Here is a 17,532-nt window from a genome sequence, read left to right as displayed (position 1 = left end):
TCTTAATTTATGCCTTTGGTTAGCGGTTGTTTTGTATTTATATTTGGGTGGTAAGAGCAACGATCGTGGGTTTCTCTGCCATGCTCTTTCCCCACAGGAGCTCTAGGTGAGCCTGGCACTCTCCTTTTATGTTAAATGGTTGTTAATGTTTTTGTTGTTCTTTCTATTTGTCACATGTTTAATTTGAATTGTATGTAAATAAAGGTTAGGTGTATTTACTCTGCTTTTGTTTTATATAATTAAACCATACATCCCCTCTACAAAGTTAGTAGCCAGCGCCTTCCGGTCAATTAAAAAAATAGATACACACAACGTAGGTAGTCCTTATGACGATCACATCTTTCTGGCCACAACTACGTTTACTTATTTTTTGTCGAACCTAGGGTTGTTATACTACAATTAATTTCACAGAATTTTTATAAAAATGTGAATTATATTTCTGTTATAATTTCGGTGGTTCTGTAGCACTTATGAAAGAGCGACCCCTGCTATAGAGTAAAGGTAACATTCATTAGACAAGATGTCACTGAAAATAAAATTTTCCTTTATCAACATAACTGTCTTTAGCCACTATAGGGAGAATCTTAAGAGAAAGTGCCGAGTTACAGGCTCTAAACAATGATGACGGTAAAGTAAAATTTAGTTGTCATAAAAAATTCATACAAAAACGAGCATACCAGTACGGGAACAAATGGATATTAGAAACATCATTTATAATTTTCACAAAACGGAAGGATGTCTGTCGAGTTACAACATTAACAAAATTAAAAATGCATAATTACATACCTGCAAAACGAAATTCGAGTTGATGTGGTAGTAGAAGACTTGATTATAACAGCTTCCGATAGTGAAAGTTCTATTGATGAAGATGATTTCGAAAATTTATTAGATTAGACAATAGCGGATTAGTATACAAGGTGTCCCACCAGGAATCTCCACTCTCGATATCTCGGAAGGTACTGGTCCGATAAATCTGAAAATTTGGCAAACTAGCAAAGGCAGTAGGGCCAAATATTTCGACCTTTATAGCACTTCCGGGTATACCAAAACTCGAAATTAACTCTTATTTTAAATAGGACACCCTATATATTATTATATTTTCGGATTTTACTTGAAATTAGAGTCACTTTATTAAATATTCCCTATATCTAGTAGTTATAGATGTTGCGATATTAATTCTTTAAAATGCAAAGTAACTCTTTTGAGGAGAGTGATATTAAGTGGATTTTTGGTACCTGTAAAGGGTATAGGCAATACCAGGTTTTTCATTTTTGCCGTTACATTGTGATAATTGTTATCAAATTGGTCATGACCAGAAACAAAAACAATTAAAATAGCTTGACATTTGTCAAGTTAGTTGTCAAATTATTGTTGTGTCTGTAATAGTTTTTACCGAAAATTTAAATAAAAATGCCTGGGGATCGTTTAAATGATATTAATGAAGTTTATTTTAATTTGTTTATATGTATATGGACAATGTGACAAAGTAATTTCAAGAACACGTACAGAATTTGATGCTCGACATCCAGAAAAACGAAGACCTTCACGAAATACAGTAAGAAGGCTAGTAATGAGTTATGACTGAAAATGTAGCAAAGGAACCTACATAGCTATTTCTATATTTTCATCATAAACAATACCTAGGTATTTTTTAATTCTGTATAAGTTTTTAAGTATTAAATATAAGCGTAAGCTTTATCCACAAATTGCCTTCATGGTTCTTCGTTTTTCTGAATATCTAGCAGCAAATTCTCTACATGTTATTGAAATTATTTTGTCACATTTTCCATAAATGATAAACAAATTAAAATAATCCTCATTAGTATAATTTAAACGATCCCCAGACATTTTGATTTAAATTTTCGCAAAAACTATTACAGACACAACAATCATTTGACAATAGACTTGACAAATGTCATGTTATTTCAATTGTTTTTGGAATGTTTCTGGTCATGGCCAATTTGATAACACGTCTGATAAAAGAAAAACTGTCCAAAAAATAGAAAATTGCAAGTATCTCTAGTAATAGCAACCCTAACAAACAAACCCTAATAAAAAAAATACAGGGTGTTCCATTTAAGTTAACAAAGTTTCGCTGTTTGAAGTTATCAAAATGTAATAGCAAAAATGTTTTAATTTGTTGGTATACCATAATTTAGTATGACCTATGCCCTTTACAAGTACCAAATATCCACTTTATATCACCCTCCTGAATTGTGCTATTTTGATATATTTTTTCAAAAGATATGTTGATGATTGCATTATCGCACTCCCCGAAGATAAAATTGACAATATTTGAAATGCATTTAACAAATCCTAAATTACAATTTACTATTGAAATTTAACCTTAATACCACCCTCCTGAATTGTGCTATTTTGATATATTATTTTTCAAAACATATGTTGATGTCGCACTTCCCGGAGATAAAATTGACAATATTTTAAATGCATTTAACAATTTTTATCCTAAATTACAATTTACTATTGAAATTGAAAACAATAACAAAATTAACTTTCTTGATAAATAATAAAATTTGCATTTTCATTAGGTAGATATTTAAATTTGAATTCTCATCATCCTATAACATAAAAAAGTATAGTTATTGGTTTAATTAATAGAGCATTTCACTTAACCAGTCCTATTTACCGATCTCATCAATAAAGTAAAAAATATATGACAGAATAATAATTATCCACCCAAATTTTTTTATAAAATTATTAAACAAAGAATTTTTACTTTCTATTATAAATCAAGAAAGAAAGAAACCAAAATCTCTAATCAAAATTTTGTTAATTTTCAAATATTTCATTACCATATACCTAAGTATACTATGTTTATCCGAAAAAATGTTTTTTTAATTAAATTTATTTTATTCAAATACAATATATGTATCTGTCGTTCATAAATCGTTTAACGAATTAAAAAAATTATTCATACCTTTGGAAAGTAAAACTCCTGTCTCATGTTTATTCTCTATTCCATGTAATGATTGCAATGGTCAATATGGTACGATTTCACAAAATTTAGAAAACAGATTAAATTGTCATAAATATACAAAAAACTGTTTAATAGCTCTTAATAAACAAATGAAAAATAAAAACAATCACTTAATTTTGATCAAACTAAAATTTTAGTCAAAGAACCAAAGTACAACAAATAAACTAATTCAAGAAATGATTGATATTAGAAAGAATAAAAGTAGTATTAATAACAAAACTGGTATTAAAAATTTAAGTCAAATATATTTTAATTTAATTAAATAAACGTAATTATTTTTAATAGATTTATTCACAAACTGTCTTTTTGATAAACAATCCACTTTTTAATTTTTTTTTTGTTTTCTGCTATTTTATTTCTAGTCCCCAATAAACCTCCTAGATGTCGCACAACTTGCTCAAATTATTTAGTATTTTTCAGTATCGTCGTATCCACACATCACTCAAGATTTCAAAATTAATATTCTTTATAAGAAAATTCTAGCTGGAATATGGAATGATTGTTTAGGTACATACAAACAAAATTAATTAGTTTGATAATAATGTAATTGCATGTTTAATTTTTTTAAATATTAAGTATTTGTATATTTTTAGGTTTTTAAATAATTGACTTAATAAAATTTATAATAATAAAATTTTTTTGAAAAAGTTCCCGATCGGTGGACAAGTACAAAAAAATTTCTGGTGTTTTCTTTCTTCATTTTTTAATGGACCATCAGACTAGAACCCTATACCCAAGAAAATATATATTTGTTTATTAAATAAAAGTTCAAGAAGTTATCCAAATATATATAGGTATGTATTCCCAGAATGCCAGGAATGGACTATGCCCAATGGTTAACAACCAGAACTTTTGCATAGATAACAATCGCAATCTGCATGTTGTATCAAAAATAATTTCGATGAATAATTTGCCAACAATAATACCCTTTTGGTTCAACTCGGTAAAATTAACAGTTGTGACTAGTAATATAATTTTCACTAACAAAATTTGACAAACACACTTTACACAACACAAAATAGAAAAACGAAACAAGAATAAGTTAAAGTGAGTTACAAAAATAATTTAAAAGAAAGAAAACTATCAAAATACATATTCACTATATGTATTTTGATAGTTTTATTTCTTTTATATTATTTTTTTAACCTTAACTTATTCTTATTTTGTTTTTCTATATTGTGTTGTCTAAAGTGAGTTTGTCAAATTTTGTTAGTAAAAATAACATTAGCAGGCAGTAAGATTTTCTAGGCTCTTATTTAAAAAATATGTACGATTCTAATATAGTAATTATGTCCAATTAAAAATTAAAAACAAAATCACAAATACTTCCTAAACCGTTAATTTTACCGAGTTGAACCAAGAGGTTGTTATCGTTGGCAAAATCTTCAGGGAACTTATTTTTGATACAGGGAGATTGCGATCGTCATCTATGCAAAAATTCTGGGTTGTTAACCATTGGGCATAGTCCGTCCCTGGCATTCTGGGCATACTGAAGTTTCACTTACAACGTTAAAAACAAGCTGTACGTATATGTTATCGATGACCAAATTTGCATCATGCTGACGTTTATGGTTTAGAGAGTGTAAATAAAAATAACTTTTTAATTTTCTCATTTGAGGGCCCGTAACTTGTTAACGAAGGCCCGTATGAAAAAAATTTATATGAAGAACTGATATTATTTTGACCTCATCTATCTATACTTTTTTTGTACCGGGACACCCTGTATATTAATCTTCTGAAAATAACGCGGAAAATTTCAAGGCACGCCGCCGTAAATTGTTACTGTAGATCCGATAACAGAACTTTATTGGCTTATTCTTTTCTTGGAATTCTATCTCAACAAATATTGTACGGACACTGTATTTAGCGTGATATAAATATCATTGAGTATTTCATTTATTTTTTTATTAAAAGTTGTGCCTAATGGATGAACTTGTTGATATGTTGTTAATCCACGACGAGTGCCAGCAAAATGCTGCAAATGCATTGTATCGTTGTACAGAATGTATTCCGCGGAAGTTGTGGTTCGCAACTGGATTGATAAATCTAATATGTGCAGTTCGCAGACCGTTGCGGAGTCCTACATTAACAGGACCGTAGCCTGAGTTTCCATATAGTCCTTTACTTTTTTATTACAGTTCACATATGCTGCAACATTAAACAACGCAAATATACTCCATTAATTAGCAAATAACATCAACAGTATTAAAAAGTTACCTTTAAATTTATTTCAGTGACCCGGATGAAATTCCAGTATACAACACTGCTGCTGGTGAGAAGACGGCCTTGACCTACAAAGAATTAATGGATTATGGCCGAAAATCAATATGGGACGCCCCGTATACTAATTTACTTTGGTATCCCTCAGGTGGAATGATAAATAGCTTATACAAGTTTTATGCATATTTTCTTTTATATCATATGATACCTGCATTAGTTGCTGATGGTTTATTAAAGGCTTTTGGAAAGGAAACAATGTAAGTAAATGGTCTAACGTCCTATCTTATAATATACAGGGTGTCCCGACACGTCAGATTACCTCTGAGAAGTGATAGAACACTTCAAAATAAGAAAACATTTTATATACAGGATGTTTCAGGATTAAGTCGACGAACTTTAAGGATATATTCCTCATAAAAAAAATAAGAAAAAAATCAAGTAAATTTTTTTTTCCAGATACGCTTCATTTTCGAAATATAGGACGTTAAATATTTTTTAAAAAATTCGAATTTTTTAAATAACTTCTAAATGAAGAAGGCTATTTAAGCCAAATTTGGCATGACACATCTAATAAGATGTGCGGAGTTATGGGGACTCAGATTCATTAAATTATAAAAAAAATAATACGGCCCTACTGAAAATAAAAAATGATGCTGTTTTTAGATAGAACAGTTTGTTATTGACAAAAAGAGTACATTCACTTTTTTCCTAACTCTTATAGTTTCATGGCAAAATTGATTTTTTGGAAGGGTGCTTCTGGATTCTGTCGATAAACTTTAGGAAGACGTTCCTCATAAAAAAATATAGTACCTATTAAAATTGGCAGTTAGTCTCGAGTATGTGCGAGTCGAATAAGCCTTTTTGTCTCCCCTTCCCTTGGGTTTAACCAAAAGTATTAAAATTATTTAGGAGATGCTTCGTTTTTGAGATATAGGGTTTTTAGGAAAAAAAAATGATGATGAAAACAATAGAAATATTTAAGTACCTAACATCTAATGTGACTATGTCGTAATGCGACAACGTAACTGTTATAAATCAAACGACTGTCTGAGAGATACTGAGTTTTATTCGAATTCCTTTTTCAGTTCAGTACAAGGATACTTTTTATACTATTCAATATTATAAGTAAATACCAACTTAATTCATGACATCTCCCTTTTTTATTTAAAATTGCTATATTACTTAAATGTGGCATACATTCAATATAAATAACTAATAACTAAGATCTAACAAAACTTATAACTAGGAATAAACTAATCTATCAGGTTTTATAATTTTTCTGCCATATCTAGAATTTTGAGATAAACAAATATTTTCAGGACTTGATTCCACAACACTTTCCTGATCGGTGTCACTTATGTAAATTATGTCATCATCACATTGATTTTCACTAGAACTCGGTACAGGTTCGATAAACCTACGATTTCTTATTACATTAGTACCATTATTGTTTTGTATAACATATGATCTATTTCTTTGTCTGTTAATAACTTTACCAAATTTCCATTGTGATTTTAACTTATCTTGATATCTAATACCTTGATTAATATATAACGGAACTCTATCTTTAGAATTTTTATTGTAAATATTTTTTTGTTTTTGTCGACTGGTTTTTATTCTCTTGTTATACTTCTGAAAAGGTATATGTCTAGGTTTAAGATAACTTTGTGTTGTTGGTAAAATATCTCTTAAATGACGTGACATAAGAAGTTCTGCAGGAGAAAAACCTGACTCTAATGGACTATTACGATACATTAATAAAACTAAATTTAAATCTTTTTTATCCTCTATAGCTTTATATAAAATTTTCTTTAACGTTTGTTTTTGACGTTCTACCATCCCATTAGATTGGGGATAATTAGGACTAGATCTGATGTGCGTAAATTCATATTCTTCAGAAAACAATTTAAAATCTATAGAACTAAATTGAGGCCCATTGTCCGAAATTAGTATTGCCGGAATACCAAAACGACTAAAGATTGTTTTAAGATGTTTTATAATAGTTTTAGAATGACTGTTATCATCCAGCAATATTAATTCCACCCATTTAGTATAATAATCTACAACTAATAAATACATAACATTTCCTAAATATAAAATATCACAACCTATTTTATACCATGGTATGGTTGGTATATCATGTGGTACCAAAGATTCTTTTTGTTGAGTAATTNTGCAAAATTTTACACCTGGTTGCCGTACCTGCCGCTGCTGAGAAGGATGCTGCTGGTTTCCAAAGGAACTCCGTTTCTTTGAAGACGAATTAACAAAACGTTTTGGTTTACGTACACTTTGTACATCCAAAGAAGTCAAGGAACTTGTACGTTGTGTAATAATAGAAGATTGTTCCTTAGAATTTTCAACAGAAATGCAGTATTTGACAGCTTTTTCTAAATCCAGGGAATCATCTTGTAATAAATGTTCACGTAACACATGATTTTGTAAGCCACACGTGAAAATGTCTTTAGTTAAACTGTCTTTTAGATCACCAAATTCACATGAACGCGCTTTATTTTTTAAATCAGTTACAAATTGTTCAATTGTCTCATTTATTAACTGTTTACGAGTAAAAAATTTAAACCTTTCGTACGATAAATTCCTTTTAGGCAAAAAATGGTTGTCAAACTTTTTTAGAATCACATTAATTTTGTTTCTATCTTCGTCATTCACATATGTAAAGGTATTATAAATATTAAAACCTTCTTCTCCTATGTAGTGTAAAAGTTGTGCAATTTGAATTTTTTCATCTTTCCTTGTTATTTCTGATGCCACCATATAATTTTCAAATTTTTGTTTCCATAGCTTCCAATTCTCAGATAAATTTCCTGAGAAATCCATAGGAGCTATACCACGATAATCAGAAAAAACACTCATTTTAATTGTTTATAATGTCCACAAACTGGTATCACTTTTTATACTATTTTAATTTTTATAACTTTTAAGCCTCTACCGGCTGCGCCATGTTATAAATCAAACGACTGTCTGAGAGATACTGAGTTTTATTCGAATTCCTTTTTCAGTTCAGTACAAGGATACTTTTTATACTATTCAATATTATAAGTAAATACCAACTTAATTCATGACAGTAACAACCCTTGCCTTGTCTGGAATCATGTAGGCCATGTAAAGAAAATATTTTTAGCTTTACAGGGTGTTCCATTTCGCGTGGGCGCTACTTAACTTCGTTATTTTAAATGGAACACCCTGCGTTTTTGAATTTTTTGGTTAATATTAAGTAGAGTTTATTAAACGTGCATGGTGTTTAAAACTTACCGTTTTCGATATAATCAGTTGTTTTTGAAAAAAATCACGATTTCAGCTCTCTAAATGAGGCTAGGATAGCGTCTAAACTGTAAGAGTTAGAAACCTGCAGTTTTCACAGTTCGTTTTGGCATAAATTACTCTATCTTGTCATCTGTAAGCAAAACGTGTACGTTATTCAGATTCGGATATACTGAGACCTACATTTAATAATTTAACGAGTTGAAAAACTTTTTTTCCAAATGGAATGACCCATATCAATTGTCAAGTTACAGAAGAATCCCTCTTAGGTGGAACATCCTGTATGTTTGTATGAACTTTTTTCTGTTACCGAGTAGCTTGAGTGGCTTTACCGGCTTGATTAAAAACAAAAAGAAGCAAGTGCGAAAAGGATCAATTTTTTCAACTTGACATTCCATTTGAAACGAATGAAAATTCCCAAAAAAATAAATCTAACGAAGCAACCAAAAACACAACCTGATAGAGGAATAAGTCCTCTTTAGAATGACGTGTCAATTTGACAATCCGTTTAATTACTTTTAAATTTGAAAAAAAACGGACGTTGTTTACTCCCCAGTCCATTATATCTAAAGATGTTGGACGTAGACTGAAACTTGAGGTAACAACTCGGTAATAATTGGCAAAAATTTACCGAGATAATATCAAATATCTTCCAATAATGCGGATATTGGAAATGAAATAAACCTAGAATTTTTACGCAAATTAAAATAACAGTGTTAACAAAAATTACATGAGTATACAGGGTGTTTCCTAGATAGATGTAATGATTTTAAGAGGTTGTAGGTGAGGCTATTTCCTACCGATTGCACCACTTTTAGCCTAGTCCAAAGTTGCCTGTTTTTTTTATTTTTAATTTTGTATTTCAACTCTACCCAAAAATTGACCTATAATTATTAATTGTTCATATTATAACTGTGGTTATTTACCAAGAGCGATGTTTGGGCCACTATAAAAAAAAATATTGGTTAAATCTAAAGTTAAAAAAAAGTGAAATATGACCTTTCAAAATCAAGGTAACCTACGAAAAAGAAGTCAATATTAAATTTTGAAGCACATTATTTTATTGAATTAAAGTTTCTAGATTTTCAAATTATTTTAAAAACTTCCGTAAGTACCGCTCTTTTTAACGGTATAATCATAGCAATAACAGGATAAAAAAAACTTAAAACAGCGATTTTATTAACAATGGTACCATTTATGTAAAAGTCAAATAAAATAAAACAGTAAGGTAAGTAAAATTATTATTATTATTATTCATGAAATTTGTTCAAAATGACTCTCTTGATTCCTTATACAAGCTCCAAACCTCTTTCTGATTTCCACTGTCGTTGTTTTAAGCCGCATTTCTTCTTTCATTTTTGTGAAAGCGTAATAATTTATTTTATTTATAAAGTGGTCCCGATTTCCTGTCTCCTTGTCGTAAACCAAAGCCTTGGCACGTACCCGTACATAATAGTCGAGCGGCGTTAAGTCAGGGGATCGTGGTGGCCATGGAATGGGTCCAGCTCTTCCATTCCATGCGTTGGGAAACGATGAATTTAAAAATTCCCTTACAGACAAACGGTAGTGTGCAGGGCAGATTTAGAGTTTGTATAATAGGCATTATAGCTTTTTTTCGGGAAAAAAATACTATTAGAAATTTTTCTGCGGAATATTGTTCAGAAACGTGTTATAAACAAAATATCAAAAAATCAACTCGAGACTAGTTGGGAAACTTTGTTAAAACAATGGTCAAAATTATGAAAAAGTAGTTTTTCGACTGGCGTAAAAAAACTGTTATTCATAGAGAAAAAAAGGTTTATACAAAAAAGGTAGGTATTAAATAAATCTGTAAAATAAGACAAGTCCGATTAAATTCCGATAATTTGTTTATGCGCAAGAGCTCAAAAATGGTCGAAATTGTCCGCTTTTTTCAATTGCTAATAATTAATGCAATTTTCATCGCAGACACTTGTAATTCAGAATTTTTTAGGCTTTTTACACCCTTAATAAGTGGTAAAAATNTTATTATTATTATTATTATTATTATTATTATTATTATTATTATTATTATTATTATTATTATTATTATTATTATTATTATTATTATTATTATTATTATTATTATTATTATTATTATTATTATTATTATTATTATTATTATTATTATTATTATTATTATTATTATTATTATTATTATTATTATTATTATTATTATTATTATTATTATTATTATTATTATTATTATTATTATTATTATTATTATTATTATTATTATTATTATTATTATTATTATTATTATTATTATTATTATTATTATTATTATTATTATTATTATTATTATTATTATTATTATTATTATTATTATTATTATTATTATTATTATTATTATTATTATTATTATTATTATTATTATTATTATTATTATTATTATTATTATTATTATTATTATTATTATTATTATTATTATTATTATTATTATTATTATTATTATTATTATTATTATTATTATTATTATTATTATTATTATTATTATTATTATTATTATTATTATTATTATTATTATTATTATTATTATTATTATTATTATTATTATTATTATTATTATTATTATTATTATTATTATTATTATTATTATTATTATTATTATTATTATTATTATTATTATTATTATTATTATTATTATTATTATTATTATTATTATTATTATTATTATTATTATTATTATTATTATTATTATTATTATTATTATTATTATTATTATTATTATTATTATTATTATTATTATTATTATTATTATTATTATTATTATTATTATTATTATTATTATTATTATTATTATTATTATTATTATTATTATTATTATTATTATTATTATTATTATTATTATTATTATTATTATTATTATTATTATTATTATTATTATTATTATTATTATTATTATTATTATTATTATTATTATTATTATTATTATTATTATTATTATTATTATTATTATTATTATTATTATTATTATTATTATTATTATTATTATTATTATTATTATTATTATTATTATTATTATTATTATTATTATTATTATTATTATTATTATTATTATTATTATTATTATTATTATTATTATTATTATTATTATTATTATTATTATTATTATTATTATTATTATTATTATTATTATTATTATTATTATTATTATTATTATTATTATTATTATTATTATTATTATTATTATTATTATTATTATTATTATTATTATTATTATTATTATTATTATTATTATTATTATTATTATTATTATTATTATTATTATTATTATTATTATTATTATTATTATTATTATTATTATTATTATTATTATTATTATTATTATTATTATTATTATTATTATTATTATTATTATTATTATTATTATTATTATTATTATTATTATTATTATTATTATTATTATTATTATTATTATTATTATTATTATTATTATTATTATTATTATTATTATTATTATTATTATTCATGGAATTTGTTCAAAATGACTCCCTTGATTCCTTATACAAACTCTAAACCTCTTTCTGATTTCCACTGTCGTTGTTTTAAGCCGCATTTCTTCTTTCATTTTTGTGAAAGCGTAATTTATTTTATTTATAAGGTGGTCCCGATTTCTTATCTCCTCGTCGTAAACCAAAGCCTTTGCACGTCCCCATACATAATAGTCGAGCGGCGTTAAGCCAGGGGAACGTGGTGGCCATGGAATGGGTCCAACTCTTCCAATCCATGCGTTGGGAAACGATGAATTTAAAAATTCCCTTACAGACAAGCGGTAGTGTGGAGGGCAGGTTTAAAGCTTGTATAAGGAATCAAGGGAGTCATTTTGAACAAAATTCATGAATAATAATAATAATAATTTTACTTATCTTATTGTTTTATTTTATTTGACCTTTACATAAATGGTACCTTTGTTAATAAAATCGCTGTTTTAATTTTTTTACATCCTGTTATTACTATGATTATACCGTTAGAAAGAACGGTAGTTAAGGAAGTTTTTAAAATAATTTGAAAATCTAGGAACCTTTAATTCAATAAAATAATGTGCTTCAAATTTTAATATTGACTTCTTTTTCGTAGGTTACCTTGATTTTGAAAGATCATATTTCACTTTTTTTAAACTTTAGATTTAACTAATATTTTTTTTTTATATAGTGGCTCAAACATCGTTCTTGTTTTCATCTTTTTCACCTGATACCTTTATTTGCAAATTAATTCTAGACATAGACAATGTGCAAAAAAGTCAGAGAAAATTATTCACAACGACTTACTTTATTATAATCTTGCATTTTAAGTACCTAGTTACTAACGTAATGTTATTTGAAATATACAGGGTGATTTCACTTTAAATACAGAAACTGCAGGNACTTACTTTTTAACAAACACTCTAGAAGATTTGTTAAGCGACATTCCTTTAGCTACATTTCGAAGAATGTGGATGCAACATGATGATGCTCCACCTCACGATATCGCTGCGATTCGTCAGTTTTTACACGAAACTTTTCCAACAGATGGTTTGAGCGCGAGGGACCAGTGAGTTGGCCTTCAAGGTGTCCAGATATGACAAGTTGCGACTTCTTTTTATGGGGATTTATAAAAAGCAAAGTTTACGTTACACCACCAACTACCGCGGAAGATATGTGGCAGCGCATTACAGTAGCATTTCAAAAAAATACGCCAGACATGCTGACCAAAGTTGAACAGTCTTTTAAAAACCGAATTCGTTTGTATATTAATCGAAATGGAGGACACTTCGAGCAATTGATGTAAATCAGCGGTCTAAGTATTCTTCGCCTTGTGTTTCGAGTTTCAATTTGTTTCGTTTTGCGTTTTGTTTTAGTTGTTGATAGTGATTTACTTTTGTTTGTCAAATAACTTTTTAAACATGCCAGTAAATATTGACACTCTCAGTCTCAGGCCTGATAAAATGTGAGAGAAAAGTGGTTTTGCAAGACCTTCTTCACGCCATTACAAAGTTACTTTTTCGGACTTAAGAAAAGAACCTGATTCTTCTGGAACACTGTTAAAGATAAGTATGGACGTATGGACAACCTTATATCAGTCGAAAGGGCATTCGCTTTTGCATTCATCCATGACAAATAATATGGGTCATTCCATTTGAAAAAAAAAGTTTTTCAACTCGTAAGATTATTAAATGAGTGGCTTGAGTGGCTTTACCGGCTCGATTAAAAACAAAACGAAGCAAATGAGAAAATGATCAATTTTTTCAATTTGACATTCCATTTGAAATGAATGAAAATTCACAAAAAAATTAATCTAACGAAGCAACCAAAAACACAACCTGATAAGTAAGTCCTCTTTAGAATGACATATGTCAATTTGACAATCCGTTTAATTTTCATGTGAATTTTTAAATTTGAAAAAAACGGACATTGCTTACTCCCCAGCCTATTATATCTGAAGATGTTGGACGTAGACTGAAACTTGAGGTAACGACTCGGTAATAATGGGTAAAAAGTTGCTGAGATAATATCAAATATCTGCGAATAGTGCGGATATTGGGAATTGCCTTGAAATAAACCTAGAATTTTTACGCAAATTAAAATAGCAGTGTTAACAAAAATTACATGAGTATATATGTCATGACAGTAAAGTTTCTATTTCTATAAATACCTAAATGTGAGTAGCCCGTCTTTTTTTCACCTGATAACTTTATTTGTAAATTAATTCTAGACATAGATTTAACTGACAATTAAACTTTGACTGAAGATGAGGCTTTTGTGAAACCAATGTGCAAAAATAGCTGACAACGACTTATTTTATCATTATCTTGCATTTTAAGTAGTTAATTTATTAAAAGTAATGTTATTTGAAATATACAGGGTGATTTCACTTTAAATACAGAAACTGCAGGTACATATTAGTTGCCAAAAAATAAGTAGAGTTCGTTCTATAATTTTTTTTCCTTGGGGATGTGGTATTCGAGATAGAGGCTGATCGATTTTCCAAAAAAAAATAATATTTTCTGTCATATTTTCATAATTCGCTGAACGATTTGAATGAAATTTACTATGGTGTATTCAGTTTATTAGACCTTTTATTGAATGTAATATTAACCTTCTGACATTAACCAGTGGCGTGCTACTGAAGGTGCCGCTCCATTTTCCCACGAAGAAAATATGCCACTGGTGGTTTTTTGTAGAAATAATGTTAAAATCGGGTAATGTTATCTTAAATAAATGAAAAGTGTTTCTTGGTGTTATTTAGTAGTAGCTATTTAATAATAGCCGTTTAGGAGGTAATTTACTTATGTATATGACCAGTCTCGTATTAGGAGACGTTTTCTTTCTTTTCAGTTGCTAGTTATTATATTATTATTGTTTTGTTTTTAATAAAACTGATTTACAAAATCATACTTTTAATACTTGTTTCTCAAAATAGACCGCGATTATTCAACAAAACCATTAGATAATATTTGAAATATTTCTATTTTTATATTACAATATTTTTTCAAAATGGGTTTCACAGTAGGCTGTTTTACCCTACTCAAAAACTGTTAAGTGTACAACAATTTTACAAAAAACAAATAACTTGTAATGAGAGAAAAATAAAAACTGAAGTTGTTATATTTCCCATTTCGTAGAAAATGCAATTGCTTCGGTTACTATTAATTAGAATTCGATTTAAGAGTTTGAAATGAACTAAAAATGTACCGCGTATCGCCATCTAGCAACTAAATGAAGTAACTTGATACAGAGATAATTTTTGGCTTAGAACATTGTACTTTTGTGTCGTGTTACTTAAGGGACCCTGTATATTTCCTTTCTTTTTTTTTGTAAAAGAAATTAAAGAAGTCTGAGCTGACCACGATTCATATTTAATTTTTAGGATTCTTAAAATTCAACGGAAATTGTTTTTGGCTAGTACGGCATTATCGCATTTTATGAGAAATTCATGGAAATTTAAAAATGCAAAAGTGAAAGCTTTACAGAAACATGTAGATGAGGATAGAACGCAAACGTTTTCTTTTGGACACTATTTTGAATTGAACTCAGATAGTACATATGCATTTTGGCGCCAAGCAAAGATATCTTCCTCAAAGTTACTGTTTGATGAAGAATACAATATAGAAAAAGGAATAAGAAACACCATGATGTAAGTTAAAAAAATATATGACTTTTCAGTTAACATCTTAAGCAGTGTTTCTATTGCCGCAAATTGCAAATATTATACTGATTAGGTATAATGGAATCCTTTTTAATTCAGTATAGAAGTGTTTTATTTTTTTCCTACTGTTCCTAATCATTGGAAAATAAATTGCTGCAAAAGTAATTTATTCATAATCTATTTACATTTCTATATTTGCTAATAAACATGCTTCTAAACGACGATAAAGTCCGCATACGTGCAAATACTCCCGGCCCGGCATTTATCGAAATTCATTAGCCACAGCAAAAATACACATGTTGATTTGATACATCGACAATAGGCGATCAGTACACATTTTGTTTCATACACCCCTAGACAAAAAAGTCCAAAGGGTTCATATCCGGACTTCGTACTAGACAACGTACAGGGCCATTTCATCCTTTCCGGAAAGTTGGTCCCTGTGTAAAAAATTTACTGCTCGAGAAACAGGTGGAGGGGCACCATCATGCATGAAAAGCATTTGGGCACTGTTTTATAATGGGACGTCTTCCAACAAATCCGGAAAGGCGTTTGTTAAAAACTCTAAATAAGCAGCACCATTTTAATGTGCAGGCAACACTATCGGACCGAGTAATCTGTCACCAAAAACACAACGCCACACATTCACTGGAAACCGTTGCTGGAACAGAAGATATCTACGTAAGAATTTGCATCACACCAATAGTGAATGTTGTGGAAATTTAGTATATCACCTCTTGTAAAACAACATCCATCCGTGAAAAGTATCCGGATCTTGTGCTATTTAATGTAGAAACCACTGGTAAAATTCCACACGGGGCTGAAAATCATTGTTTTTTTTTAATGCATGCACCCTTTGTACATGATAGGGGTGTAATAATTGTTCCCGTCGTACACGCCACTGTTAGATACAGCCACTTCTAGGCCAATATCGCGAGTAAGATATTTTCTAATGTTGGAGAGAATTTTCTTTCATAAACTAGGGAAAATAATCACTATGTCAAAAAATAGATTTCTTTTCAGTTCAAATATCTGTAGCTCTTTGTAATTCCAGTGACACTGGATACAAACATTACGATTATGTATTATTTTTGTTTATTTCAGATTTTGGATTCTGAACATGGTTCTGCACGTCACCGTTTTCGGTGTACTGTTGTGGTACTTGATATCAAAAATTGAAATAATAACAGTTGTTAACAATATGATAAATTCGTATTTAGTTTATTTTAGTGAATTGTAATTTACTATGTCTGCATGCATCGATAATAAAAAAAAACAACCAGGACTATAATTTTATAATTCCTCAATACATCCTGCCACCCAAATCCCCAAAAAATTAATTATTTGCAAATATGCTTAAGGATTGTAATGTGATAGAAGTCTGTATACTTGGATCAGTAACTTTATCTCCATATTTTCTGACCTGCTAAACACGAATCTGAACTCAGTTTTGCACTAGTCCCCATTAACCTTTAATTCTACAGTAGCCAGCCATCATATTCATCCTGATACATTTCCCTTTACATCTTGGCGAAATTGCTCACCTCGGTCTTCCCTATAGCCAACTAAATTATCGGGGTCCATCCACAGAGCTGCTTCCTCCACTACGCACAAATCTTGTGATCAATGGAACAATTCGGAAGGGCTTTGGACAACGAAGGTGAATGTTATGGGTGAGTATGAATGAAACCAGGAAAAATGGATGACAGAGCTTCAATAATGCAACCGAAAGCTTTTTTAAACAAGCACAAAAGTCACAATTATAAATCTCTCATAGTGAAATTGGTGAATTTCAGAGAATGTTTGATAACCTGAAACTGGACTTTATGCATTCTCACGTGGATTAGTCCCCCGATAACTTAGATGACCTTAGGGTGCAAGGTGAA

At 28.4% G+C, this 17,532-nt stretch overlaps 1 protein-coding gene across 2 annotated transcripts in view; it reads left to right on the top strand.

Moving 5' to 3' along the window:
* Nucleotides 1–16,929, top strand: part of LOC108914497 (fatty acyl-CoA reductase 1-like) — a 44,426-nt gene extending 27,497 nt beyond the window's left edge. Inside the window, exons 6-8 of one of the 2 annotated variants that reach the window (XM_023456406.1) lie at nt 5,233–5,475; nt 15,368–15,634; nt 16,751–16,929. In XM_023456406.1, coding sequence (XP_023312174.1) covers nt 5,233–5,475; nt 15,368–15,634; nt 16,751–16,886 — 646 coding nt within the window. In that variant the 3' untranslated portion in view covers nt 16,887–16,929. The remainder of the gene's footprint in view (nt 1–5,232; nt 5,476–15,367; nt 15,635–16,750) is intronic. The other variant, XM_023456407.1, reaches the window with a different exon arrangement.
* Nucleotides 16,930–17,532: the final 603 nt, after the last annotated feature.

The sequence above is a fragment of the Anoplophora glabripennis genome, unplaced genomic scaffold, assembly GCF_000390285.2.
Source record: "Anoplophora glabripennis isolate ALB-LARVAE unplaced genomic scaffold, Agla_2.0 scaffold1312, whole genome shotgun sequence".
Classification (NCBI taxonomy): domain Eukaryota; kingdom Metazoa; phylum Arthropoda; class Insecta; order Coleoptera; family Cerambycidae; genus Anoplophora; species Anoplophora glabripennis.
The sequence above is the reverse complement of the archived record's forward strand: the minus strand, read 5'-3'. Positions and strand labels throughout refer to the sequence as shown.